Source organism: Echinops telfairi, unplaced genomic scaffold (genome assembly GCF_000313985.2).
Source record: "Echinops telfairi isolate 266 unplaced genomic scaffold, ASM31398v2 ScPeMD7_5592;HRSCAF=6446, whole genome shotgun sequence".
NCBI lineage: Eukaryota > Metazoa > Chordata > Mammalia > Afrosoricida > Tenrecidae > Echinops > Echinops telfairi.
The window spans coordinates 44,185,277-44,212,925 of NW_022109491.1; the positions used below are offsets into that span (position 1 = coordinate 44,185,277).

The window sequence follows — 27,649 nt, forward strand, 5'->3', positions numbered from 1 at the left end:
TCAGTCCCCACCAGGATTTCAGCACTTCCTCTTTGTTACATTCCCCTTGATCATGCCCTACCAGGTCTCCCACCTCCACCTCCCCACCAATTTGGATTGCTTTTTGTTCCCTTGTCCCTGGGTTTGTTAACACCTCTTCCCTTCCCCCCACCTCTCCCTCTCCCATGTCCCCCTGGAACTGTCAGTCCCGTTGTTTTCTCCTCCAGATTGTTCATCCAACCTGTCCTAATCCAGACAGACCTGCGGAGACAACAACATGCACAAAAACAGGACAGAGCAAAACCAAGCAACAATGTACAACAAAACAGCAACAACATCAAGTCACTGACAAAGAACAAATTAAAATATGCCAAGAAAGAAAAGCTTGTAGTTAGTTCAAGGATCACTGGCCTTTAAGAGTGTTTTCATTCTCATATTTTCATCCTCATTTGTTTCAAGGAAGTTTACATTTTAATTTATTTGAACATCTAATATTATCAAGCATGTGTTGTTCAGTTTCCAAGTATTTGGGGGGTTTGCTCTAGTCTTTCTACTGTTGATTGCTAATTTTGGAGTTTTATGGTCTGATAAAATGGTTTGTAATACATCAATGTTTTTCAGTTTATGAAAGCTTGTTGTTGTTAGGTGCTATCCAGTTGGTTCAGACCCATAATGACTTCATGCACAACAAAACAAAACACTGCCCGGTCCAAACCACCAGCCTCATAATTGTCCCCATGCTTGAGCACATTGTTACAGCCACACTGTCAATCTTGAGGGCCTTCCTCTCCTTCACTGTTCCCCTACTTGACTGGTCATGGTGTCCTTCTCCAGGGATTGGCATCTTGTGACAACAGGTATGTAAAGTATGTAAGGTGATGTCTTGCTGGCCGTATCTCCAAAGAGCATTCTAGCTACTTCCTCTGAGACAAATTGCTTTGTCCTTTTTCAGTCCATGGTACTTTCAATATTCTTCTCCAGCATTGCAAATCAAATGCATCGATTCTTCTTTGGTCTTCTTCATTAAATGTCCAAATTTTTGCATGCTTATGAGACAACTGAAAACACTATTAGGTTGGATCAGGTGAAGCTTAATCCTCCAAGTAACATCCTTGCTTTCCAATCATCTAAAGAAGACTTGTGCAGCAGATTTACCCACTGCAACTCATCTTTTGCTATATTGACTGCTGCTTCCATGAGTATTGATTGTGGATCCAAGCAAGATAAAACCTTTGACAGTTCAATCTTTTATACATCCATCACGACGTTATTTATTGGTCCAGTTGTGAGGATTTTTGTCTTCTTTAATTGGCAATCCACACTGAAAGCTGCAATCCTTAGTCTTCATCATCAAGTCCTTCAAGTCCTCCTCACTTTCGGCAAGCAAGGCTTTGTCATCTGCATATAGCAGATTGTTAATAAGCCTTACAACAATTCTGATGCTTGTTCTTCATATAAGCAGATTCTCTGATTATTTGCTCAGCATCCAGATTGAATAAGTATAAGGAAAGGGCACAACCTTGTCATGTACTTTTCCTGATTTTAAACCATGCAATATTCCCTTGTTCTGTTCCCACAACTGCCTCTTGGTCCATGCACAAGTTTCTCATGAGCACAATGAAGTGTGCTCAAATTCCCATTTTTCCCAAGCTTATCCATAGTTTGTTATGATCCACACAGTTGAATGCCTTGGCATAGTCAATAAAATACAAGTATACATCTTCATGATATTTTCTTCTTTCAGCCAAGATCCATCTGACATCAGCAATGATATCTCTTTTTTCCTGACCTCTTCTGAATCCAATCTGATTCTCTGGCAGCTCCCTGTCAATGTATTGTTGCAGCCATTGTTGGACAATCTTCAGCAAAATTTTTCAGGCATATGATATCAGTGATATTGTTCAATAGCTTGAGAATTCTGTTGAATCACTTTTCTTTGTAGTGGGTACAAATATGGGTTTCTACCCAACAGTTGACCAAGGAGTTGTCTTTCAAATTTCCTGGCATAGACAAGTGATGGCTTTCAGTGCTTCATCAGCTTGTTGAGACATTTCAATTGCTATTCTATAAATTCCTGGAACCTTGTTTTAGGGTAATATTTTTACTGCAGCTTGAACTTCTTCTTTCAGCACAACTGCTTCTTGCTCATTTCCTACATCCTGAAATGGTTGAATGTTAACTAGTTCTTTTTGGTACAGTGACTGTGTATTTTTTCCATCTTCTTTTGGTGCTTCCTGCATCATTCATTCTTTTGTCCATGTATTAAGCTTTAATTTGTGGACTAACATATGGTCTATTTTAGATAATTTTTTGTGTATTGGGCCTCTACTCAAGTACTCCCTCAACACAAGAACACTTTGTTCTAATAATCCAGCATTCTGAGATGCTCACCTTCCCGACATGATCGCTGAAGACAGATGGGTGCATAAGCAAATGGGGTGAGGAAAGCTAATGGTGCCTATCAAAAGATGGCTATCAAAAGATATAGCACCTGGGGTCTTAAAGGCTTGAAGATAAACAACGGCCATCTAGCTGAGAAGCAAGAAAGCCCACATGGAAGAGACACCAGCCTCTGTGATCATGAGGTGTCGGTGAGATCAGGTATCAGGCATCAAAGACCCAAAACAAAAAATCATGCCAATGTGAATGAGGGGCGAGGGGGCGGGGAGTGCAGAGTGCCTACGGCCCATCTATAGGCAATTGGACATTCGCTTAACAGAAGGGTCGCCGGGAGAAGACAGGCCAGTCAGGGTGCAGTGTAGCACCGATGAAACATACACCTTTCCTCTGGTTCTTTAATACTTCCTCACCCCCACTATCATGACCCTAATTCTACCTTACAATTTTGGCTAGACCAGAGCATGTACATGGATACAGAAAAGAACTGGAAACACAGGGAATATAGGACAGATAAACTCCTCGGGACCAATATTGAGAGTAACCGTACCAGGAGGGTAAGCGGAAGGTGGGGGTGGTGAAAGGGGGAACCAATCACAATGACCTATCTATAACCCCTTACCAGGGGGGTGGACAACAGATAAGGGGGAAAAGGGAGACATTGGACAGTGCAAGACATGGGAAAATAATAATAATTTATAAATCATCAAGGCTTCATGAGGGAGGGAGGGAGGGAGGGAGGGAGGGTGGGAGGAGGGGGGAAAATGAAAAGCTGTTACCAAGGGCTCAAGTAGAAAGAAAATGTTTTAAAAATGATGATGGCAAAAAAAATGTACAAATGTGCTTGACACAATGAATGTATATATGGATTGTGATAAGAGTTGTTCGAGCCCCCAATAAAATGATTTTTAGAAATTTAAAAAACAGCTACACTGAAAGGAACATCAGTCAATATCTCAACAGCTAATTAGCTGAGCAACTTTGGGCATGACACCAACTCTCAGGAGATAGTATACAAAACTAGAATTATCTGTGATGAAACTGAAGTTTGGAAGAGGAAAAGGTAATTAAAAAGCAACGAAGGTGAACATAGTCTGGAGTATTATCATTAATGCAATGATTACAGAAAAATAATAAAGTTGATATTATTAAAAAAAATATATATATATATTGCTGATGTTGTTTAAAGTGTTCTGTACATGTATCGAAAGTCAAGTCATCATATTTACCTGACAGGGGAAACACCATGATCACGAAGGTGGTTTTCCCAGGGCGAAGCTTATCCATCGCACTCTGGATGTGCTGACCCCTGCGATTTCCCCAGTTGTGGGAAATTCAACTGCATAAATTGTGGTAGTGGGGGACTGCGTTCGGGCTCTAAGTCAAGTTGATTGTGTTGTTGAGTTTTCTGATGCCCTGTCCCTCCAGAGAGAACATCTCCTACTTTATACCTGTACTTAATACATTCTGTTTTCTTGTCTATTTGAACACTTTAAGAATTTGATTAGTATTTTTACAGCCTTTCATTGGTGCATATGTTTATTATGATTATGTCTTCTTGTTCAATTTTAGATTTAATCATTATAAAAGGTCCTTCTTTGGCCCTCATGATAGGTCTTGCCTTTAAGTCTACTTTATCAGAGAGCACCTTTGCCACTCGTGGTTTTTTTTTTTTCTGACTGCCATTGGCTTGATAGACTTTTTTCCTCCTTTTATTTTTAGTCTATTTTTATCCTTGTGTCTGAGGTATGATTCTTGTATGCAGCATATTGAAGGATTCTGTTTTCTTATCCAGTCTACTACTTTCTGTCTCTTGGCAGGTGTATTTATTCTTTTACATCCAGTGTCTTCTGTGATATGTGGATTTATTGCTGTGTGTTATTTTGCTGTGTGTTTTTTTGTTTTGTTTGTGTGTATGTGTGGTGTTAGTGGATTCTTCCTTCATCTGTTTGCAGATTCCTGGGTTTTGTGTGTATGTGTTGCTGTTATTTTACTGTTTAATAAAATTTTGTGATTTTTATTTTTTTGAAGTCTTCCCATTTTCTTTGATGTTTCCTTATATTTTACTATTTTCTTCCTAAGTTTAAGATAGTCTCTTGGGGATCTATCTGGTTTAACTTCTTGAATTTTTTTTTCATCTTTCATAATGACAGAGATGATTTCTTCCAACAACTCCACAACAATTTTCTTTGTACTTTTTGTTGTTTCTTCCTGTTCTGGAATTCCAATCATATGCATGTTACCCTGTTTGAGGGTGTCCTACATAATTCTCAGGCTTTCTTTACTTTTTTGGGTTCTTTTTTTATTGCTATTCTAGCAGACAAGTATTGAGAGATTTCTCTTCAAGCTGATTCATTTGCCTTTTCATTGATTCAATTACAGAGCCTTCTTCTCTCCACATATAATCTATTTCTGAAATTTTAGTATTAATATTATATGTTTCAGTTTGCAAATTTTTCTATTTTTTCCACTTTTTTCTGTTTGTTATTTCTGTGCTTTCCTAAATTCTACTGATTTTATTCCCTATGCTTTCCTGGGTTTTTATTGACCATTTTCTCAATCCGTTGAAGAAGTCTAAATACTATATATAGATTTTAAATTTCTTATTAGGTAATTCCATTGCCTTTTCTTCCTGAGAACGTTTTCCTGGCTCTGTGTAGTAGTCATTTGTGTGAACCACTTTGTCTTGTCTCTTTGTGTGAACTGAGACTACTTGTTGTCTCCTCGACATTGTAGAGCTGTTATACTTATATTAATGCAATGATGTATGTTGGTGATATCTTATCCTCTCCCTCCCTGTAATAGAGAGTGTATAGGTGTAATAGAGAGTGTATGTGAGCTGTTATTTTTTTGTTATTTGTATAGCATAGTTGAGAGCAAGGTTGGTTGGTGTTTTCATTTATCTACAGATAATTGAGTGGTACAGGAGCGAGTAATGGTCCTCTCCTAGTAGGTTTATGCTGAAGGAGGTATGAGTTTGTTTGGGCCATGTGGGCTCAGTTGATGTTTCCTGTTGTATGTGTGTGGGACACACACAGAGAGAGAATATCCATAAAAGATAATTAAAAGAATTAAAAATGAGAGCAAATTTGGCCAACAAGATCTAGCAAAAAAAAGTTAATGATTGAAAGGAAAGGAAAAGCAAGGGTAAAGAAAAGATAGAGCAAAGAAAGAAACCTAACCAACACAATAAGGAAAATCAGGGAGGTGGGGAGAAAGGAGAAGGAAAATAATATTAAAAAATAAGAAAAAAGAAAGAATATAAGGAATAAAAGGAAAGAACAAAACGGGAAATCAGAAAGTAAGGATTAAAAAAAGGGAAATCAAAGGGGAAAAAAGCAACAATAGAACAAAAACAAAGAAAGATGTGTGCACATCCTCTGCCAGGGTCAGAGTTAAGAGAGCGGGATGATGTACTGGTCCTAGATGGAGTTCTGGCAGAACTTTGTGTTAGCTGGGATCAGGTCACATGATGTGAAAATAGTTACTACTGGCTCAGATGGTGGCTGGGGTCAGGACAGCTTCCTATTAAGGCTAACCTTCACAACCCTTCCTGGGCTGGGGATGGCACAGGAATAGATACTGTGTGCCCTGCTGGTCTGATGAGGGACAGAGTTCATGTACCTCCAGACTAAGGAATGGTGAATCCAGCGCAAGAGCCCATCATTGGCACCACTACTCTCTACCAGTGTGCCAGGATCCTGTCTGAATGGAAACTGCTTGTAAAAGTTTAAAATAGTCATGCCATGTTAGGAGAGCTGACATTCAACCATCTTTCACCTTTCTGGATATTTCTTCATGCATGATGTACTTGATGTCATTCCACAACTCATCAGGTTCATGTTATCAAAGTTGTTCTTAATATGCTCTCAAAATTCAGGTGAGATCTACTCAATGTTGTATGTGGGCTCTCATACACGTCTTTTCATTTTTTCAGCTTCAAATTGGATTTCCATAGGAGCAATTGATGGTCTGTTCCACAGTCAGTTTCTTGCCTCATTTTAGCTGCTGATATTGAGCCTTTCTGTTGCATCTTTCACAGATTTAGTCAATTTGATTTATTTTCATTCCATCTGGAGAGGTTGGCATGTACAGTTGCTTAAAAAAGATATATGTGATGAAGAAGTCTTTGGTCTTGCAAAATTCGATTATGTTATCTCTAACTTCATTCCTATAACCGAGGTCATTTCCCAACTACTATGCCTTCCTCTTTTTTCCCCCAGCTTTTGCATTCCTATTGCCCAGAATTATCACTGTATCTTGATTGAATGTTTGATATATTGTAGACTACAGATGCTAGTAGAAATCTTCAGTTTCTTTATTACTAGTTTTATTAATGCATAAATTTGAATAATAGCATTGACTAGATTTCCTTCTATGTGTACTGAGAGTATCCTATCTGACAGCATGGTACTCAAATAGATTTTGAAATGCCTTTTTTGATGATTTCTGTGATCATTTCGCTTGCATTTTTCATTTCTGGCATATTAAACCATAAGGTTGTCTGACTCAAAATGTCCAATGCTGGTACAATTCAATTCACTAATGCCTAGAGTATCAATCTCTATGCATTCTATTTCACTTTTTACAGCTTTCAATTTTTGTAGATTCATACTTAATATATTCCAAGTTCCAAATAGTAATCGATATTTGCAGCTGTTTCTACTCATTTTGAGTAGTGCTTAATCAGCAAATGAAGGTCCCAAAGGCTTTCTCCCATCGATGAAATTATGGTTGACTCTACTTTGAGAAGGCAGTTCTCTCGTAGCCCTATTTTGAGTGCCTTCCCACCTGAAGGGCTCGTCTTCTGGAACTAACTCTATGTTCTACTGCTGCTCCTAAGGTTTTCTGTAGCTGACAATGTTCTGATGCTATTCATAAGGTTTTAAGTGGGTAATCCCTCAGAGGTGGTCAGTTTATTCCTTCTTAGTAATTTGTTCTTACTCTGGAAGCTTTGCTAAAACCTGTTCATTTTGGGTAATCCTCCTAGTATTTGAAGTACCAGTAACATAGTTCCCAGCATTACAGCAACTCACAAGCCACCACAGGATGACAAAGTGACAGACAATGTACTTAAAAGTGGAATAGGAGCAGGCACAGCATAAGCAAAGGCAAGGAGGCGGATAGGGTACATGGCTATAAATAGAACGAAAGCACTGATCCAGGGAAGGCTTAGCGGTTTAGTGGTTTACTCACATACACCATTTCCTTTGAAGCTTCTGCATGCAGCCCCATCGTTGATGTCCCTTTTCAGGACTATCCCCTGAAGCTAACCATGCCTTGTATCTGCTTTCCTCTCTCCACAGCTCCCCTTCACTGAAGGCCTGTACCATTTTTATCATAATGGCCTTGCAAAGGCCAAGAGGAGACGTAGCTTACATCATAAGCAGCAACTGGAAAGAGACCCCAGGGTGAGTTTCCCCTAAAACTTGCCTTCCAATTTCTACTGTCACATCTGAGCTCACGGCAGGGGGCATACAGTGAACACTCAGGGACTTCTGAAGCATCAGCTTTCAATGAGTTATGAAAGGCCAAATGGATACTTCACAGAGTAGCACCAGGCACTATGATCCTGTATTTTGTACATAATAAATAATTGCAGACTTCTTTATAGAGCTGGAGAAGAGGAGTCAGGGATTTTACATTAATACTGGTGATATTTTCATGAGTTACTGTGTAATGATTTTTGGTTGCTTGGAAACATATTTTGTCCTGTCACGGACAGGAAGACAGGAAGAAATTTAATGAATCATTTTTAGAAGGAATCTCCTGGTGAATTCACATGCTCAGACAAGTTACCCATATGGGCTTCTCAGTATCTATGCACTATATGGTAGAAGGACCTTCTCAGCCCCTATGCCCACCTTGTATTTTCTTATGCTGATTTTGAGCTCCAGATCCAATTACCTGATCATCTTTGCCGTTCAAACTTATCTCTCCCCAAACAATATCTATCTTTTTCAGCCAGAAGCCACTTACTTCCACGTATTCCCACTCCCTGATTTTCACAATAAGAACTTTATCATCACTGAATCTTCCATCTTCCAAGGTTTTCCTATTATTCCCATAGAGTTACACACACATCCAGTTGGGTGGATTCTAGTTTCCCTGCATCAGTTTACCAACAGGAAATAATAATTCAGTAAGTCGATCTTCATACACTAAAGACAGGATAATAAACAACATTCTTGGAGAAAAACAGAGAGAGTCAGAAGTCTGAGCTGGGGATTTACACGAGATGCTTTTTAAGCTGAAAAATTGTGTTGTTGTGGGGTTTGTGTGAACATTTCGACTGGGTTTAATTTGAGATTCAATTAGGAATGCAAATGAAGCAGGCTCCTCAGAAAACCACCAACTGGCAAGCCACATGCTATTTTCCTCTAACTCCTCAACTCAGAGCTACAACATTCCCTGGAGTGGAATTTCTATTCTGAGAAATCACTTTGTCTTTGCTTTCCCAGCAAGACCCAAGCTGCTGTGCTAGGAGCTAATGCCACGCACTCTTAAAGGGTCTTTTGCAGACACTGGAATCACTACCTAAGTAGAAGCTATTTTCAATGGGTGATAACAGTCTTGGCTAAATTTGTTTCAATTTATTTTTTATGCAAAATATCTTAGAGCAGCCAGCTGAACAAGGGCACTCTCTGTCTTCCATCCAGTAGCCAAAGTCCACTCCAACACCATTTTGGCATTGGTTTTCCTTCATTTCTATCTCCACGGTCTTTATCTATTTGGTCCATTGCTTCACTTTTATTTGCATTTTAGCTTAGCATCTTCCATAGTTAAAGGCATTACTCTCAAGATCAATCAAAGAGAGCATCTGAAAGAAATTAGGGCAAAAAGGGTTGAATGATTACCTCAGGTGCTTGGGTATGGCTAAGTTTTCAGAACTTGGGTCCTTGTATGCTGTACTATAATTTTTTTTGTTTGCTTGCTTGTTATATATATAAATATGTATATATAATTTTATTAGGGGCTCTTACAGCTCCTATAACCATCCATACATCAAATGTATCAAGCACATCTGTACATATGTTGCCATCATCATTTTCAAAACATTTTCTTTCTACATCAGTCCTTGGTATCAGCTCCTTTTTTTCCCCTCCCTCCCCACCTTCCCACGCTCATGAACCCTTGGTAAAATATAAATTATTATTTTCATATCTTGCACCATCTGCTGTCCCCCTTCACCATATTTCTGTACTTAGCCCCCCCACCCTGGGGCGGGGGTGGGGGCCTGGAGGGTGGAGTTATACATAGATCATTGCTATCATTTCCCTCTTGCTTCCCCCACTAGCCCCCTATCCTCATGGCATCGCTACTCTCATTACTGTTCCTGAGGGGTTCATCTGTCCTGGATTCCGTGTGTTGAGTACTCTTATCTGTACAAGTGTACATGCTCTGGTCTAGCCAGATTTGTAAGGTAGAACTAGGGTCATGATAAAGAACTATAGGAATGTTGTGTGTTTCATATTGCCCCTTGGCTGACTGTCCCTTCCTTGTGACCCTTCTGTGAGGGTTCAGTTGTCTACAGATGGGCTTTAGATCTCCACTCCACCCCCCCCCCTCATTTGCATCAATGTGATTGTTTGTTTTGGGTCTTCTGATGCCTGATACCTGATCCCATCGACACCTTGTGATTACACAAGCTGGTGTGCTTCTTCCCTGTGGGCTTTGTTGCTTCCCTGATAGATGGCCACTTATTTAAATTCAAGCCGTTAAGACCCCTAACCAATAGCGGGGCACCGTCAGCTCTCTTTACCACATTTGCTTATGCACCCATTTTGTCTTCAGTCATCTTGTTGGGAAGGTGAGCATCACAGAATGCCATGTTATTAGAACAAAATGTTCTTGTGTTGAGGGAGGACTTGAGTAGAGGTCCAATGTCCATCTGCTACCTTAACACTTAGCAACATACTGGCATGGAGCAGTGAACTATAACAGAGAGGACTGCAGGGCTGGCCCCAATCCTAGTTATATTGACCCCCTCCCAAAATAATACACTACAGAGGACAACACTGAACATATAGACCTTAGAGAGTGGCAGGTCTGCCCAGGCCACACACGTGAGCAAACTAAGTGGGAGAGGGAGGGAGGGAGGAAGGAGAAAGACAGATGCAAATCTTGGCTCACCAATCCTCAAGGACAACATTCCTCCTTGGAGCAGCCAATGCACAGAGAGGATGTAGGGCTAGCCCTACAGGGGATAGCAGTGGAGACACAGTATGGGCATTGTGCCCAGTCTGCCCAGTCTGAACACCCCCCCCCATCCCCGTGTGTGCACACACATGCACACACACACACACACACACCAGGGAGAAACATGAAGGGAATGCAATAGAGCAACAAGGGGAGAAAAGTAAAGAAGTCCCTGATGAATCCCGAAAATAGACTTCCGACTGGGGTGGGGGTGGGAAGAGGCAGGGCCTGGCACCACATCAGACTTGATAAGAAACATTCATAAGGGTCAACAGGCAGACCTGGAATGATTTATAGGCTCCCCACCACCCTACATGTCTATCTAGATAAGATAGGGTTGTTTACAATACCAAGGAGAAATCAACATGACTGACAGTTCCAGAGGGACATAGGAGAGGAGGAGGTGGAGAAAAAAAGGAGAGGGGAGCCAACAAACCCAGGAACAAGTTAGCAGCAAGAGATCTAAACTCAAGGGAGAGCAGGACGTAGAATGCCTGGTAGGGTTTGATCAAGTGCAATATAGCTGAAAGGAATTACTAAGAGCCGAATGAAGGTCAAACATGATAATGGGGCAGAAGGAAAGTAAAAGGAAATAAAGGAAAGAACTAGGGGGCAAAAGGCATTTATAGGGGTGTAAATATATGTATGAATATATGTAAACATGTTAATATATAATGATAGGGATATAGGTCTATGAACATATATTTATATGTTAAGTACTAAGGTAGCTGTACTATATTCTTGAATATATTTGCAGCACATACAAATACATATATATATATTGATTTTTGTATATTAAGTGTGATGATACAGAAAAAGATATCAAAGAAAATACTGCCATTTACAATAATTACACAAAAGATAAAATGTTTAGGAATACATATTACCAAAGAAACAAAAGACTTAGACAAGGAAAACTACAAAACACTCTTCCAAGAAACTGAAAGAAACTTACACAAATGGAATAAATTACCATGCTCCTGGATATGCAGACTAAATATTATGAAAATGTCAATACTACCAAAAACACTTTAAAAGTTCAATGTAATTCCTATCCAAATCCCATCACAATTATTCAAAGAAATGGAAAAACGAATCACCAGCTTTATATTGAAATGAAAGAAGCCCGGGATAAATAAAAACTATCAAAAAATAAAAACAAAGTAGGAGGACTTTCACTCCCAGATTGAAAACCTACTCTGTAGCCACAGTAATCAAAACAGCCTGGTACAACAGTAGATATGAAGTCCAATGGGTTAGAACTGAGAACCTACAAATACAACCAAGTACTTACAGACACTTAATTTTGTATAAAGGACTAAAATATGTTAAATGGGCAAAAGATAGCCTTTTCAATAAATGGTTCTAGAAAAAGAATGAAACAGAACCTATTTCTGATCCCATGTACAAAAATGAACTCCAGATGGATCAAAGACCTAAATATAAATCATATCATTATGAAGACCACCCATGAAAAAATAGGGACAAACTTACCCGAATACAAGGCATAAACACACAACCAAACATAATGAAAAATAATCACATTAAAGAAGACAAAATAAAGAACTAGGACCTACTAAAAATACAACATTTAGGTATATCAAACACCTTCATCAAGAGAGTCAACAGAGAACACACAGATTGGGGAAAAATACTCAGTAATAATACATCAGATAAAAGGCTAATCTCCAAAATTTATAGAAAACTGCAAAACCTTAAAAAGAAACTACAAATAACAATTTTTAAAAATGGATACAAGACTAAATAGAGTGAGCTGGGGAGGGAGCGGAAAAAAAATGAAAAAATGGGAGCTGACTGCAACGGCCCAAGTGGAGAGCAAATGTTTTGAGAATGATGAGGGCAGTAAATGTATAAATGTGCTTTACACAATTGATGTATGTATGGATTGTGACAAGAGTTGTATGAGCCCCCAATAAAATTATTTTTTTAAAAAGACTAAATAGACCATTTCAAATAGACAAAGACGGGATCCAGGCAGCCTACAACCATATGAAGAACTGTTCAAGATCATTAGCAATAAGAGAAATTAAAGCAGCAATTAGATATCACTTCAAACCAAAAATTTTAGCAAAATTCAATAAAGCAGAAAATAATAAATGCTGGGCAGATGTGGAGAGATAGGAATGCTTTTACATTTTTTGTGGGACTGCAGACTTGTACAACCAATATGGAAATTAGTATGGCACTTTCTTCCACAAATGCTAAAACCAAGTATCTTATGACCTAGGAATCTCTTTGCCTCAAAGAAATCAAGAATGGATCAGGAACAGATAAATGCACATCTAGGTTTATTGCAGTAATGTCCATAATAGCAAAAAACATGGAAACAACCAAAAACCACAATTATAGAAGAATGGATAAAACAGTTCATACTACATTCATAATATGGGATACTATACATCAATAAAGAACAATGACAACACTCCTAGACACTGAAGACATGAACAAATTTGAAAATGATATTGTTGGCAAACTCAGTCAGTCTCACAAACATAAGTATTTGGTAGCACCGTTGTCATAATGGGAAAAAGGGGGATATGGTTTACACACCAATCGACAAGATGTTGGTGACAATGAGGAATCAGGGATGGGGGCAGCATAGTTATTGAGGAGGAAGGGAGGAAGGATGTGCGGAGAAAAAGATTCACATATATGGAAGGTTTAAAAAGATATTATTGATTTCATTTCTTGAGATGGTGTATTAGTCTGGGCACTTTAGAGAAACAAATCCACAGCAACTCATGTATAAGAGAGAATTTTATGTACAGATTAAGTGTGCATCAAGAAAACATCCCAACCCAATGCTGCCCAAGCCCACAAGTCCAACATTAATCCATATGTCCAACACCAATCCACAAAGTCCTCCTCAATCTCACAAAACAGAGGCAATGATGCCGACTGCAGGAGGAAAGCTGAGTCAGTGAATGTGTAAGCATCTCAGCGCTGGCAGGGGTCTCCACATGGGTGCTCCAGCACCCAGGGCTGCATTGGGGTAGGGCCATGTGGCTTCTCCTTGGGGATGTTTTGCAGGAAGTCAGCCTTGCAAGCTGAAGCAGGGAACTGCTAAGGCAGCTGCACCCTGGTCCGATCATCAGAAAGCAAGAGACCCAAGAACTAGAAAGGCGAGGCTTACCAAGCCATTTATCCCTCCACTTTTCAATTAGCCCCACATGTGTTTATTGGCCAGGTTGGCACAATAAACTAACTCAGATAAATATATGTTTCTTTATTTTTAAAAATCATTTTATTGGGGTCTCTTACAGCTCTTATTACAATCCATTGTATCAAGCACATTTCTACGTATGTTACCATCATTTTCAAAACATTTTCTTTCTACTTGAGCCCTTGGTATCTACTCATTTCCCCCACTCCCTCATGAACCCTTTATAATTTATAAATTTTTTCCATGTCTTACACTGACCACTGTCTCCCTTCACCCACTTTTCTGTTATCCATCTCCCTTGGAGGGGGTTATATGTAGATCATGGTGATCAGTTCTTCCTTTATTCCCCCACCTTCCCCTTATGCTCCTGGTATCACCACTCTCAATATTGGTCCTGAGGGGTTTATCTGTCCTGGATTCCCTGTGTTGAAAACTCTTATCTGTACCAGTGTACATGCTCTGGCCTAGCCAGATTTGTAAGGTAGAACTAGGGTCATGATAGGGGTGGGAGGTTGGGGGGTGGAGGGAACATTAAAGAATTAGACTAGGAAATTTGTATGTTTAGTTGGTGCTGTACTACATCCTGACTGGCTTGTCTCTTCCTTGTGACCCTTCTGTAAGGGATGTCCAGTTGTCTACAAATGGACTTTAGGTCTTCACTCTCCCCTCCCCCCTCAATCACAATGACATGATTTTTGGTTCTGGGTCTTTCATGCCTGATACCTGATCCCACTGACTCCTCATAATCACACAGGCTGGGGTGTTTTTTCCATGTGGACTTTGGCTTTGTTGCTTTGCAGCTAGATGGCCACTTGTTTATCTTCAAGCCTTTAGGACCACATACACTGTATCTTTTGATAGCTGGGCACCATCAGCTCTCTTCACCACATTTACTTATGCACCCAAATTGTCTTCAGCAATCATGTCAGGAATGTGAGCATCACAGAATGCTGGGTTATTAGAACAAAGTGTTCTTGCATTGAGGGGGCACTTGAGTAGAGGCCCAATGTCCATCTGCTACCTTAATACTTAACATATAAATATATGTACATAGATCTATTTCCCTATCATTATTATAAATATATTTACATATGTACATGCCTGTATTTAAACCTTAGAAAATGTCCTTTGCCGTCTAGCTCTTTCCTTTATTTCCTTTTATTTTCCTCTTGTCCCACTACCATGTTCTTTAAAAAAAAAATCACTTCATATTTGTTATTCCGCCCAATCTAATTAGTAGTGTGAGTGGCTTAAAAAATTTTTTTGAGGAAAAGAAAATTTTAAATGCACTTGGAGCCTTTAGTGACAAACAAGTTCACTCAAACTATAAATAAATAAATAGATAAATGAATGATTGAATGAATAAACAAACTGCTGAATGACTGGGTGATTGCCAAATTTTCTTATTGTTTTAATCCATGGGATAGTGTTACTCTTCTTATTTTATATTTTTATCCCTATTCTAGAAAATGCATTCATTAGGAAACAGAAGTATAGCTTTTTTTAACAATTCCTTTAGAAGCAGCCTTACTTGTGTATAAATCAATCTACTTAGCATTTCATTACCTTTCAAGTCTTGGTGCAAAGAAGCCCAGGAAGAACCATTTTTAATTTCTAAAGGCCTGTAGTCTATACTCTCATTCCTAGTCTCTTTCATGGTACTGCCAACAAAGCGAAGACTGGGTTTGGGAAAAATTGAAGATATGACAAATAAATCAAAACTGAAAGTTAATCATTAATCCAAAAATGTCTTTTCAGAGTCAGTGTCAAGAATAAATATTCTCTGCCCAAACCTCTGTGGGATTCCACATATTTCAGCTAAAACAGAAGTAATAAATTTTAAAGTAAACTTAATTGTGCTCCACAGGTTATATATAAAAATATATGTTATTTTAAAATTCCGTGGTACTTGAAAAGTTGCCATAGAATAGATCTGTCTGGGATAACATTTGTTTCATAGTTTTGTCCAACTGTTTTTGCATATTTAAAATATATGGAGTGTTGAAATGAAATTCATATAAAAGCATAACTTCCCTCATAAAACAAAGTAAAGTTTATATTAATTAAATTATTTAGCTTCCATATGACTCTTGGGTCCTACTCACCAGTTACATTAGATTCAACATTTAAAAACATTTCTTTCTTTTCATAATCAATTTTATTATAAATATTATAATTATCCCTTTAAATACATATATTTTAAGCCTGGTTTGTTTTTCCAAGTCCGTTTAAGTAAAACTTTTCCTGGGGTGGGCCCTAATTCAATGTTATTGGTGTCTTGGAATGTTATTGGTGTCTTTGAATATTATTGGTGTCTTTATGAAAAGAAGAAAAGAAACATAAAGGCAGGGGTAAGATGCCCATCTAAACATTGGCATTATGCTCACATAAGGCCAAGGAACACCTGGGATCATTAAAAACTGGAAAAGGTTAGGAAGAATCTTCCCCTAAAGCCTCATGAAAAGTATGGCCTTCCTTACTAGCATTTTTATTTTACATAGCTGGCCTTCAAAACTGTGAGAGAATAAATGTGTACCATTTTAACTGCCCAATTTGTGATACATTCTTATGGCGGCCCTAGGAAAACATGGATGATACATGTATTATTTACATTATCACAAAGGCCACAGTAATAATAAATACCTTTGTTTTTTCGTAGAATTTCTATTCCAGAAGGTATTTGTTGCACTCATTTCTTTATACTGTCATTCTCTTGTAGCATGAGTTGAGATAACTGGTGATATTTTATCCTGAAATGGTGGAACAAAGTGTTTGAGTGTTTGAGTGTGCCCAGGTCACATGTGAGAATGTGAAAGGTTCACAACAGAGACTCTGGTCTCCAACAATCGTGAGCTCATATAGATTTCATTCTTGTGGTCTGACAGAGAATATCCTCTTTGGAATAGGAACCCTCAGAGGAAAAGTACAGTTATTACAACCAACGCCCAGCCTGGAGTGCCACAGCGGAGAGAGTCAGTCATTGGTAGCATTTGGAAGTAGAGTGAAATTCCCTGAAATCTTAGAGTGTTAAAAACTGAGAGGAGTCTACATTCTCACAAGAAACTCCTATGGGGCTCATATGTATTCATGGGTGCTTCCGGATATTCTGATCAAAGCAGAGAAATAAAGAACTGTGGGACATACTGGGGCTGTATTTAGGTGGAGTTGACGTTTCAGAGTGAGGAAGAGAATGGGAACTGGAAGCACATAAAACATTTTTACAGTAAAAAAAAAATAATAATGGTCAAGGTTCACCCCCCAGCAGACATTGTGCCATTCCATCCAACAACTATCTTAGCATCAACTGGATACCTTCAATGACCCGAATCTTCTGTTTTGTAAGTAGATCAATTTTCTACCATAAATTCCTATCAAAAGAGAATTACATTACAAAATTAAATAGACATGATTTCTTCCTCTCCTCCATTTTCCCTCCAAAATTCACACAAAACACACACACACACACACATCTATTTCTAATTCTCAATCAGGCCTCACTCATTTATCAAGTAGGTAATCTGTCACAAGCTCTGAGAGGGGAAGTGCTTTACAAAAAATAAAACATAAAAAATAAAATTTAAAGCCTGTGAATAAACACACAGTGAAACTTACTAGGAAACGTTGTGCCGCAGACCCTTAAATGCCTAAACAGCCAGCTAGTGACCTTCTGCAAGTCAGTAAGGAGACACAAAGGCACAACTGTGCTACTTGGGTACTAACTGTATTTTGGCAGGACCCAGACCACTAAATCAGAAGAGAGAATAGAAAGGATCATTTGGGACCGCCTTGGGTTAGATGCTTATTTAATATAATTGTCAGAACCACCAATGCTTGTTGAATGCCGATGTCTTAGTTTGGGCTTCTATACCAAAAAAGGTCTGAAACAACAGTTGCAAGTGAGTAATTGATGCCGGGAAACACAAGCAACGGATAGAAATGAGACAGGCAAGTGAAGAAAGCAAATAGTAAAGTTCAGTGGCAACTGGGACTCGATCCTTCTTGGGATATTGTAAGGTTTTGACTTGGTGCTTCAGAGTTCTCCCACAAGATATGAGGTTATGGCTTTAGTAACCCCGACTCTGCTTCTCACTGTTCATTGGGAGACTGAATACCAGCATATCTAGACTTGCCTGTGCATAGCCTGATAGAGTCTCCTTGTGCTGGAGGAAGCACTCAGACCAAGGATCCGAGATAGAGACTATTGAAATAAGAAGTCATCATCAGTCACAGAAGAACACAGAAGTAGTTTGAGAACATGTGGATGATATCAGCAGCAACTGCTATAATTTTATAATCCAGTGCCATAATGAGTTTTTTTCACATTTTATTGGAAGCTCTTACAGATATCATAACATTCCATAGTCCTGTCACATCAAGCAGTATTGTATGCTTGTTACCACAGTCGGTTTCAAAACATTCTCCTTCTTCTTGACTTCCTTGTTATCTGTACCCCTTTATCCTCTCCCATCCCCCACCCCTGAACCCTTATTTATTGTTACTATGTATATATAATTTTTCCATATCTTACACTATATAATATATCCATTCAACTACAATTCTGTTGTTCACTTCCCTTTTACAGACATCATTGTTATCAGCTCTCCCTTCCCTGCCTACCTCCCTGTCTTCTCAGACCCTCGGGAAACCATTACTTTTTTCTGAGGGATTGCCATGTTGGCTTTCATGCATTGAACGGTCTTAATTTTACCAATGACCATATGCAAGTCTAAGAAGATTAATGAGATAGAACTCCAACCATAATAGTGGGGGCAGAAAATGTTAAAGAACCAGAGGAGAGTTATGTGTTTTATCAGTGCTATACCAGACCCTGGTTTTATCATCCCTTCCATAATGAATTTTTAACATGCATCATCTTTAAAAACTTCACATATCCTTTGTGAATTGGGGCCTATGCTACCCCCAGTTTACAGATGAGGAAAAGGAAGTTTGTGGCTTACCAAAAGTCACATAATTTTCTTGCCACTGAATGGCTGATTTGTATTCAATGAATTCATTTCACTCTTTCCTCTACACAGGGAGAATTATAGAACAGAGAGAGTTCTGAGAACAAATTGATCCAGTCTTTTGTCTTGAAAATTTAAAGTATAATTTGACCATTGAGACAAATTAGACGCAGGAGGAATACGTGATGATCAGGAACTGCCAGTTTCTAGAAAAGTAGATCATGCTAAAAATAAGATAGGTCCTCAATGTGATGATTAACACAACAGACAATGGACTCAAACACAGGAATGATCATGAAGATGGCACAGGATCAGGCAATATTTCATTCTGCTAGTCGTTAAGATTTCCATTAGTCAAAGGGAACTAAGAATAACAAAGAGTCACACAGCTATAACTGACAAGAAGGAATTAAAACATGACTCTTCTGAATATAAAATGTGATTGAAATAAAAGTTAGATGAGGATTGGCATGGCTTTTGAATTTGTGATTTAATTCTTTCATATTCGTTAATAATTGAGCTCCAAAAGAATGACAGTGAAGTTACAAAATAAGTTCATCTGCTAATTCCATTAGCTCAACTATAAATGAAAAAGTCTGAGAGGGAAATAATACGACTGGTGAGTACTTCTGCTCACCATTCTGCTCCAGTTAGCTGAGGATGCAACCGATTTCTGTTTTCTTGTGACTCTCACAGGGGAATAGTCTCATATATTTGTATGAGAGATTCTAGCTTTCAAAGATTTTTTTAAAGATCTTATTTTTGACACGAAATATTTCCCAAACACAAGCCAATAATTTCATTTGTGTGACCAAAGAGATAGGAACAGATACCAATGAAAAAGGAAATTTTCTCTGTTCATGCTATACTGAAATTCAATATATCTAAATTGTCAAAGGAAATTTCACTATGCTTAATTTTCATGTTACATATTTTAGAGCTAAAGAAAAAATATGTGAGTCCTCTTTAACAGATTTTTGAGGGGGAGAATTGCATGCAGGAGGTTCCTTAGACAATATAAGGAAGTGAGAAAGGCTGGATTAGACAGTGAGAAAAGCTAATTCCAAATGTAAGACTTTGGCAAATCCTATCAGACTTATCCCAAGATGAGAAAAGAGAACCAGGATTTTGAACTCTATTGTAACCAATTTTTGTCACTGAAAGGAAATATGGTCTTATATGGTCTTAAGCAAGGCATCTGCTATCCAAGGTCATTGTCAATAAAAGACAAACTCTAAACCATGCTTCACTGCTAGAGGATGTGTGTGACGGCTCTGAAAAGGAGCTTGGGGGTGACCATACTACTCACTATTTTGATGTATTTAGTTTTCTGAAGAAGCAAACTCATATTTCATTCATAAAAGCTTCATTCATGGATCAGCTCTGTGTTAGTCTGGGTAGACTAGAGAAACAAAATTCATAAACACTCATATTTTATAAGAGAGTTTTATATAAAGGGTAATTGTATATTAAGCATCCCAACCCAATCCAGACCAAGCCCATAACTCTGACATTAGCCCATATGTCCGACCTCGATCTACAAAGTACTCCTTAAACTCACAAAACACACACAATGATGCCGAATGCAAGAAGAAAGCCAAATCCGTGAACTTGTAAGCATCTCAGCGCTGGCAGTGGTCTCCACACGGCTGCTCCAGCACATAGGGCTGCATCAGGGTAGGTCCATGTGGCTTCACATCAGGGATGTCTCACAGGAAGTGAGCCTTGCTAGCTGAGACAGAGAACTTGCTAAGGCAGCCACAACTGCTCCAACCATTAGAGAGCAAGAAACCAGACAGGCGAGGCTCACAGAGCCATTTGTCTATTTGCCCTTCAATTAATCCCACAAGTGTTCATCAGCCAGGTTTGCACAATAAACCTTAGCTATCACAAGCCCCAGATACAACTGTGAATATACAATAAGTGAAACTGTGTTAGACTAGGTTCTCTAGAGAAGCAAAACCAGTGATACTCACATATATGTAAAGAGAGAATATATGTGTGTATATATATATGTACATACATACATCTCTGTGTGTGTGTGTCTGTGTAGCTCACACACTTGGAGAAGCAAATTCGTCCAAACCCCCGATACAGGAAAGTAGCCCTAGATTTAGTCCGTCATGCTATGATTAAACCTTTGCCCCTGTGCTCCTGGATGACCTTAAGTACATTAGTCCCGAGGACTGTTTCTTCGCTGTGGACAGTAGTGGGGATTGGTAGTAGTAGAGTAATAGTAGGAATGTATTCCTAAAAATCAAACCAAACGCAAACCTAACTCACTGGCATCAAGTTGATTCTCACTCTTACTGATTCTACAGGACAGAGTCAAATTGCTCCTATGAGTCTCCATGATCGAGTCTTTGTAGGAGTAGACAGCTTCCTCTTTCTCCACGGATTGACTGTGGGTTTGGACATCTGATCTTGTGATTAACAGCTCAATGTGTTGCCCTATTCCACCATGTCACTGCTAGGTGCCATCCAATTGTTTCTGACTCATAGCAACCCCGTGTGCAACAGAAAGCAACACCACCTGGTCCTACGCCCTCCTCCCCATGGTTCTTAGGTTTGAGCCCATTGGTGCAGCCACTGTGTCAATCCATCTTGTTGAAGGTCTTCCTCGTTTTCACTGCTCTGCTACTTTGCCAAGCGTGATATCCTTCTCCAGAGACTGGTTTCTCCTCACAACATGTCTACCCTACATGAGAAAAAATTGTACCATCCTTGCCTCAAAGGAACATTCTGGCTCTATGTCTTCCAAGATAGATTTGTTTGTTATTTTCACAGTTCATGGTACTTTCAATATTTTTCACCAGCCCCAGAATTCAAGTCCACAGAACCTGGATTATATGAAGAAGAATGTGGCATCAGGATTGTAGGAAGGCTTTTTAACAACCTGCAATATACAGATAATACAATAATGCTTGATGAAAGTGAGGAAGACTTGAAACACTTGCTGATGAAGATCAAAGACTGCTGCCTCTGGTATCGATTACAACTCAATGTAAAGACTGCCAAAAGCTTAACAACTGGACCAGGAGGTAACATCATGGTGATGGAGAGAAGGTTGATGTTGTAAAAGATTTTGTCTTGCTTGGATACACAGTCAGTACTCATGGGAGCAGCAGTCAAAGGATCACATTATTCACTGTATTGTGCAAATCTGCTGAGGAGGCCTGTTAAAAGTATTGAAAATCAAGGCTGTTCCTTTGAGGACTAAGGTACGCCTGACTCAAGCCAGGGTATTTTCAATTGCCTCTTAGGCTCTTATGGGCATTGAATAAGGAAGACCAAAGAAGAACCGATGCATTTGAATTATAGTGTTGGCAAAGTATTGAATGTCACCATTGCTTCCTCAAAATCAAATAAGGGACCTTGATATATGGGTCCTTAAGTGGGGTAGGACTTTTAATATAATATAATAACTTTCTTTTGATACATAACTAATATAAGCATAACAGTTTAAAACAACAGAAGCTTATTGTTTCGTAGTTTCTGTAGCTTAGTTTAGCACAGGATGGCTGGACTCTGTACTGAGGGCCTTACTAAAATTCAGGTACTGACCTGGCTGGAATCTTAACTGGAGACTCCAGGGAAGAATCTGTTTCTAAGCCCATTTGTGTTACGGGTAGAATTCAATTACTTACATTTGTAGGATTGAAGGCCCCATTTCCTTGCTGGCTGTCAGCCAGTGTTTGCATTCTGCTCCTAGCTGGCTGCATTTCTTTCTACATGAATCCTTCTATTCAAGCTAGTCATAACACATCAAATACTTCCATGCTTCAAAACTCTCTAACTTCCTCTTTTACTTTATGGGCTTGGAAGCCCTTAAATGTTGGACTATTAACTGAAAGATCAGTAGTTCAAACCCACTAGCAGCTCTTGGAAGAAAGATGAAGTAATCAGTTTCTATAAAATTTACTGTCTTCGTAACCCTGTGGAGTACAGATTCTATCTTGTCCTGCAGGGTCGCTGTGAGGCAGAATAACTTGACGGTATTGGGTAATACATTTGGTAAATCTTTTGGCTGCACAAATGGTTAAGCATAGACATCCAACAGAAAGATTGAATATTCAGTCCTACTCAGTAAAGCCTAGTGATCTACTTCTGAAAGGTTTGCCTTGAAAAATCCATGTAATACAATTCTACTCTATGTATTTGGGTCAGCTATGAGGTAGAATTAGCTCTAGAGAAAATAACAATGACAATAACAGATTGGACTGCTAACAGGAAGGTTAGAGGTTTGTGTCCACACAAAGACACTGGGAAGAGAAGTATAGCTATCTATTTCCAAAATAATCAGCCACTGAAAACCCTTTGGTGAACAGTTCTATTCTAACATATGGGCTCTCTGACACAAGGACGACTGATACTTGTTAATGAGTGATGCAAATGGTTGATGCACTAATCCACTAATTGAAAGTTTGGGGGTTTGAGGCCACCCTGAGGCATGTTAGAAGAAAAGTCTGTAATCTTTTTTTTTAACCAACCATTGACAATCCTATGGTGTACAGTTCTACTTGGACACACAGAGATCTCCCTGAGTTGGAATTATCTCAATAGCAACTCTTTTTATTTATGTTTCCAAAGGCAACATTTACATATTTTCTCAAATAGATATTGCACAGAGAGCCTAGTATTTTTCTGATATTTGAGCTTATAACTCTCCCAAGAGTTTGGATAAAAATACAGAAAGGATTTTTAAATAATGTAAAAGCTTCAACAGCATTTGAACTATAGCCAATAACAAGGGAAATGACCAACCATACACATTACCATGCAGTCAATTCTAACCCATAGCCACCTCTTCTCACCCCCACCATATTCCAGAATAAAATTAAATCCCAAATGGTCTTATCAGCTATAATCCCTTTTAAAAATTATTTAAACATTTTTGTTGCTATTATTGGCAATATACTTTCAACAATTTCTACGTGTACCATTCAGGGACACTGATGACATACTTCAGGTTGTACAGCCATTCTAACATTTTTGGGTTTTTTTAAATTGTTCCTCCCACATTAACATAAACTCACTGCTCTCTAAATAATCTTATAATCTTCATTGTTGCTATTATCAATTTGATCTCACCAACTGTTTTTCTGTTTGAGTGTTTTTTTTAGTTTTGTTTTCATGACTTTCATTGGGTTTACGGTGGGGGTAATCCAGGATAACTTTTTCTTCCTAAAAGCAGATTACTGGTAACCTTAGTTACATCTGCACAGTCCCTGTAATTGTACGTAACATAACCACAGGAACGAGAGACCATGGAGGACAAAATTCTTCCTACCACACACATAGTGACTTGTATTGAATAAAGGGATTTACTCTTTCCCCTCTCTTACTTTGGACCCATTTGAGGAAGCTGTGACCCTGGACGTTACTTCTAGAGCCATCGGCTCTCAGAGAAGACTGCCATTGCCATCCTTCAGAAAGAACATTTACTCCTTAGGGAAAAATTAAATCTGTGATCATAAGTCCATTGGTGAAAGAGAGAGGCCCAAGCAAAGTGTTTGTTTAGCTTTACACTTGGGATTGCAGATATACCTGGATTCTTGTCTCAAAGAGATGCTGCTCAAACTATAATTACCTCTGTACAGTAAAGAAAGGGCATCCAACAAGGGCAGAGGCCTGGAGTTAGCTTATACTCGATGTACTTCAGAAGCATCAAGAGTACCACTAACACTGTGAAGGTTTAAGCTGAGAAAAAGAAAGGGGAGGAAAGAGATGAGGTCAAAAAGGAGCAAGGGAACACAACATGGAGGTGCAGGTAAGGAACTCAGAATGACTTTACCTGAGATGGAGTTTCTGTCTCTGGGTATACTTTAGGATGAGGTGGAGTGAAGAAGGCACAATTGGAAACCAAGTGATGAGTTCAAGGTGATTAAAACATTCCAGAAAATAAGGCCTAGTGGCTGAAAAGTAGTAGAAGTGGTAAGAAACACCTCATATTGGGGATATATTGTGAAGAAGAGTCTTCAAATTTACTGCGTTGTGGTTGGATTGACTGAAGAATTTGAAAGAGCGAAGTCAAAGATGACTTCAAAGTTTGGGGCCCAAGTTACTGTAGAATGGAAATAGCACAAACAAGATGGTGGGGAGAACATAATGTTAGGAAAGAGATAGGTAATCAAGGACTTCGTTTGAAGCATTTTCTATATTTTATTAAACTAACTTGCTCATTGTTATAATTATTTCTTATTAGGGCCACTTAGAGATATCAATTAAATATATTTCTTTACTTTTTACCTCCCCTAGCTAATTTTAAGGAGCACTAAAGGTACAGTCCTTTGGCAAGTGGTTACCAGCTGCACCCTGGGAGAAAGATGAGGCTTTCTACTCCCATGAAGAGTTACAGTCTCAAAAACCCACAGGTTCAGTTATACTTTGCCTTATAGGTTTGCTATGAGTTGGAAATGACTCGATGGCAGTGAATTATACAGTTGCAATCTATTTTTAAATTAAACTTATCATATATACTCAAGTATAAGCCGACCTGAATATCTGTTGAGACACCATACTTTACCACAAAAGCTGCATTAAAAATGTGCTGAACATCCTGGCTTACCAAGCCTGAGCCCTGCTCAGAACAGCCAATGCACAGAGAGGACCATATGGCTGGCCCCACTATGAGACACAATGTTCCCCATTGACCCATAGCCCTACAGGGCCAACACTGGAGACACAGTGTGGGAATTATGCCTGATCTGACCCACCACATGGTGGCAAAACACTAAGGGAGTTTAACAGAACAGCAAGGGGAGCAGAGCAAGGAAGTCCCAAGGGAATAACAAAACATAGACTTTGGGGCCAGGGCATGGCACCCTATCATACTCAAACAGAAAGCACTCCTAAAGGTCAACAAACAGACCTTGAACTATTTACATGCTTTTTTTTTTTGTCACTGGTTTATTGTTGTTGTTGTTTTGTTTTCTTTTGTTGCTTTGTTTTGCTCTGTTTTGTTTTTGCATATATTATTATCTCTGCAGGACTATCTAGATAGGATAGGCAGGATAAACAATCTGGAGGAGAAAACAACAAGACTAACAGTTCCAGGGGGATGTGGAAGAGGGGGAGGTGGGGGAAAGGAAATGGTATTAACAAACCCAGGGAAAAGGGAAAAAGTGATCCAAAATTGATGGTGAGGAGGGTTTAAGAGGTAGGGCTTGATCAAGGGCAATGTAACCAAGAGGAATTACTGAAACCCAAATGAAGGCTGAACATGATAGTGGGAAAAGAGGAAAGGAACAGGAAATAGAGGAAAGAACTAGGAGGCAAAGTGTATTTATAGGGGTCAAAATACAGGGATGTACATATCTAAATATATTTATATATGATAATGGGGAAATAGATCTATGTTCATATATTTATAGAGTTAGTATTAAAGTAGAAGATGGACATTGGGCCTCCACTCAAGTACTCCCTCAATGCAAGAATACTTTGTTCTCTTAAAATAGCATTCCATGATGTTCACCTTCCCAAAAATCACTGAAGACAAAGCTAGTGCATAAGCAAATGTGGTGAAGAAAGCTGATGGTGCCCGGCTATCAAAAGATATAGCATGGGGTCTTAAAGGCTTGAAGATAAACAAGCAGCCATCTAGCTGAGAAGCAACAAAGCCCACATGGAAGAAGCACCCCAGCCTCTGTGATCATGAGGCATTGATGGGATCAGGTATCAAGCACTAAATAACAAAAATCATATCATTGTGAATGAGGGGGAGTGTGGAGTAGGGACCCAGAGCCCATCTGTAGGCAACAGGACATCCCCTTATAGAAGGGCCACAGGGAAGAGATGAGCCAGTCAGGGTGCAGGGTAGCAATGATGAAACATACAACTTTCCTCTCATTCTTTAATGCTTCCTCCCCCCACTATCATGATCCCAATTCTACTTTACAAATCTGGCTAGACCTGACAATGTACACTGGTACAGATAAGAACTGGAAACACAGAGAATCCAGGACAGATAGACCCCTCAAGACCAATAATGAGAGTAGTGATACCAGGAGGGGAAGGGGAAGGTGAGGTAGTAAGGAGAAATCAATCATGAGGATCTACGTATAACCCCCTCCCTGGGGGATGAACAACAGAAAAGTGGGTGAAGGGAGACATCAGACAGTGTAAGACATGAAAAAATAACAATTTATAAATTATCAAGGGTTTGTGGAGTGGAGTAGGTGGAGAGAGGCAGAAAATAAGGAGCTGATACCAAGGGCTCACGTAGAAAGCAAATATTTTGAGAATGATGACGGCAACAAATGTAAAAATGTGTTCGACACAACAAATGTACAAATGTATGGATTGTGATAAGAGTTGTACAAGCCCCCGATAAAATGATTTTTTAATATGCTGGAAAACTCGGCTTATACTTGAGTATATATGTATTTATTTTGAGATAATTGTTATCTCACATGAAATTATAAAAATAATATAAAAAGATCTTTTGTACTTTTCCCTAAATGGTAATAGCTTTAATAACCATAATGCTATATTATGGCCAGGGAACTTACATTGATATAAGACACCAATTTAATTTAGATTGTGTAATTTTTCATGCATGTTTATATACATGTTCATGTATATATTTAATTCTATGCAATTTGTGATGGTCAATGTTGCCAAAATCATCAAAGTAACCACTGCTAAAGGCAATACACATTCCATCACCGCAAAGATCTTTTGTACTATACTTTGATAAACTGACCTCTTTAAGATCCCTCAAAGGATATTGACGTTTATGATACACATGTAAGCTTATGAAATAAAAATGAAGGAATGAAATGCATTTCAACTGAACATTACTATGTGGAAGATGTACTTTACAAATTACATTTTATTTGAAATGGTTAAGAATCAAATTCTTAAATATCGCAGGCAGGCCCCCAAACTATACAAGGGGGTACCCAGAAAAGAACAGATGTGCTGG

General features: G+C 38.8%; 1 protein-coding gene and 1 non-coding gene across 2 annotated transcripts in view; both read left to right on the forward strand.

Moving 5' to 3' along the window:
• The window catches only part of PCSK2 (proprotein convertase subtilisin/kexin type 2), a 300,350-nt gene that overhangs the window by 17,582 nt on the left and 255,119 nt on the right, over positions 1-27,649 (forward strand). Inside the window, exon 2 of the mRNA XM_004697816.2 lies at positions 7,683-7,787. Coding sequence (XP_004697873.1) covers positions 7,683-7,787 — 105 coding nt within the window. The remainder of the gene's footprint in view (positions 1-7,682; positions 7,788-27,649) is intronic.
• LOC115871418 lies at positions 3,598-3,757 on the forward strand. Its single transcript, XR_004047291.1, has one exon. It is a non-coding gene; the product is annotated as a U1 spliceosomal RNA (small nuclear RNA).